At 34.5% G+C, this 2500-nt stretch overlaps 1 protein-coding gene across 1 annotated transcript in view; it reads right to left on the bottom strand.

Annotated features, from left to right (window-relative positions):
• Positions 1–354: 354 nt before the first annotated feature.
• LOC137625492 (monocarboxylate transporter 12-like) overlaps positions 355–2500 on the bottom strand; it is a 4199-nt gene continuing 2053 nt past the window's right edge. Inside the window, 4 exon segments of the mRNA XM_068356402.1 lie at positions 355–1571; positions 1926–2113; positions 2115–2144; positions 2372–2500. The exon segment at positions 2372–2500 is cut by the window's right edge and continues 478 nt beyond it. Of these exon segments, the coding sequence (XP_068212503.1) occupies positions 1432–1571; positions 1926–2113; positions 2115–2144; positions 2372–2500 (487 nt within the window). The 3' untranslated portion in view covers positions 355–1431.

Here is a 2500-nt window from a genome sequence, read left to right as displayed (position 1 = left end):
TTGGCGTTGCTAATTATTTCATCTCGCCTTAGTCAATGGAAGAACAGCTACGTCCCAAACACGGTATGGAATCCACCCACGAAAAAAAGAAAATTCAAAGCATTGGGAAGCTCAATTATAAGGTCACTAAGACAGCAATTTTTTTCTATGAAACCTGCTTGAAAGAGGGTCGACTTCCTACATGATAATAATAATAATAATAATAATAATAATAATAATAATAATAATAATAATAATAATAATAAATGCAAACCATATACTGGAAATCTTTCATACCAAAAGATATAGTTGAATGACATTTATATAAATTGTTGTGAGGTATATAAAAAAACAAGTTATGTTATTACTCTTTATTTGGTTAGTTTGAAAGTAAAGAATCCCCTTGCTTCAAAACAGATCGTGAATCTGAAACAGATATTTTCCTCAGCTTAAACAATTTGAGATTTCTCTCCAGACTGCCTAACCCAGTGGTTCTCAACCCTCTTTGGCCATGGACCCCTTTCACCACATGACAGAAAGTCATTACCGCTTCCTTTCCAAGATTCTCTGTCTCAATAAGTGCCTTCTAAACAATATTCATATATACGCAAAATTACTTTTATTAATTTTTTGCATATTAGTATATTTATATTTACAATTTTACATGGATTGTTTTTTGCATATTAGTATATTTACAATTACAATTTTACATGGATTATTTTTGTAGTTGCATTTTACAAATTAGAAGCAAATTTAAAATGTAGATGGGGAATTCAATTGCTGTAAAAGATCAATATTCTAAAAGTTTGAGTTTCCCAATGTGTGGCCCCAATTTCCCTACACCAGAAATTGCCCCTAGGGAGAAGTCGCCCTGGCTAAGAACCACTAGTCTAACTCATCAACAAAAATTTAGCTTCCGCCCATCTCAGTCATATCTATATTAGGATACATTCTTCTTAAGGCCCTGAGTGTAGTAGAGAAATAAATACCAACTTCTTAATTGTAGGCCATTTTTACAGTAAGTCTTTACAACAGACAAAATCAGTGCTTTCTAGACAGCAGTCTGATATTAATTGATCACTAAGCGACAATGCCACCGTGTTGCCAGATCAGTAGTGAATATAGTTGTTGCCATATTATAGGCAAAAGACCTGAATGTTCAATACATAATGATACATATAGGGAAGCACATAAATATAGAAAAAATAATATATGGAATTTATGTACCTACATCATACAAAAGCCTGTCCTCTCTTCAGGCAGGATATCACATAGCACAGGGCAGTTAAACAGAATACCCTAAAGGTGGTCCACCTTTAACCAATTGTTTGCATTTGGCTACAGTTTATCTTTAACTCCATGATGTATAGGATGCATATCCTAGTATTTATCCTTTCTAAATCTTTCCTACTATGGTATACAACCTAATTTTTCTGCTTGGAAAGAAAATTGTTATGAAGGAAGATATATTTTTGAACCAGGAAGCTTTGCTACAAGAGGTTGAGAAGCAATAATCAAAGCTCCCAAAATCAAAAAAGAACCCATCATGATATACGGAACGCCCAATCCGCCGCTGATGTCCATCACAAAACCTGTAAGAGATTGATTAAGGAAAAGAAACGCATCATGCTGAGTTAGGTCTTTTTGGGGATGCATTAAAGAAAAGTTCATATTCAAATTATCAAATGTATAAGATGAAAATTTATCTGTCAGGTTTTCCAAAATCGTTATACTACAAAAATATGAGTTGAAGAAGTTACAGATTCAATGGAAAATTCCTAGCAAAAAATTATATCAGGATTTACAACTGCCATTGAAACCCACACTAAATTGATAACTTACCTATATAATTTGGACAGAAGTTATAAATTATGATGAGTCAGAAATTGTGAAGCTACTCATTAGCATAGAAGTTTCTAATTTACTTTGAATAAATCTTCACTTACCAATAACCGATGGATAGAATAAGTTGCAGATTCCCTGCGTCATTCGGAAGAATCCCCAAGTGGAGGACATGGCGTCTCCTCCAAACTGGTCAGCCAAGAGTTCATTGATCAGTGTCCAGAAGAAGGCGGTGCAAAGGGAAAGCGTGGTTGCGAAGACCAGCAGGTGCCACATGTTTGTGCACAAGGGCAGTCATACAACCCAAGCCTCCGATTACCAAGCTGTTGGAAGTACATCATTGCTTGTTCTTATTATGAAATGGCAATTTTTGCTTGTAAAGTATTAACCATGGTAATTACAGTAATGTTTAATTACTATAGGCTAATAATTAGAAAAGGATTAAGTTGTAAGATTATTGTAGGAATCCTAAAACGTTACTAATTAGGAGTTTTAACTAGAGCAAACACATCACTGACAACATTACTGAGTTATAACAAACAGTACTTACCCTGCTATAAATCCACATCTCTTATTCGATTTCTTCCTGTTGAAAATAAATCCGCAAAACAATCTCATAACTACGTCGCAGATGAATATGTATGAGGCTACGGCCGAGTTCTGAAGGTCACTGAGTCCT

This window comes from Palaemon carinicauda, chromosome 32 (assembly GCF_036898095.1).
Source record: "Palaemon carinicauda isolate YSFRI2023 chromosome 32, ASM3689809v2, whole genome shotgun sequence".
NCBI classification, from domain to species: Eukaryota; Metazoa; Arthropoda; class Malacostraca; order Decapoda; family Palaemonidae; genus Palaemon; species Palaemon carinicauda.
Note: the sequence above shows the minus strand (reverse complement) of the source record. Positions and strands in the feature narration are given on the sequence as shown.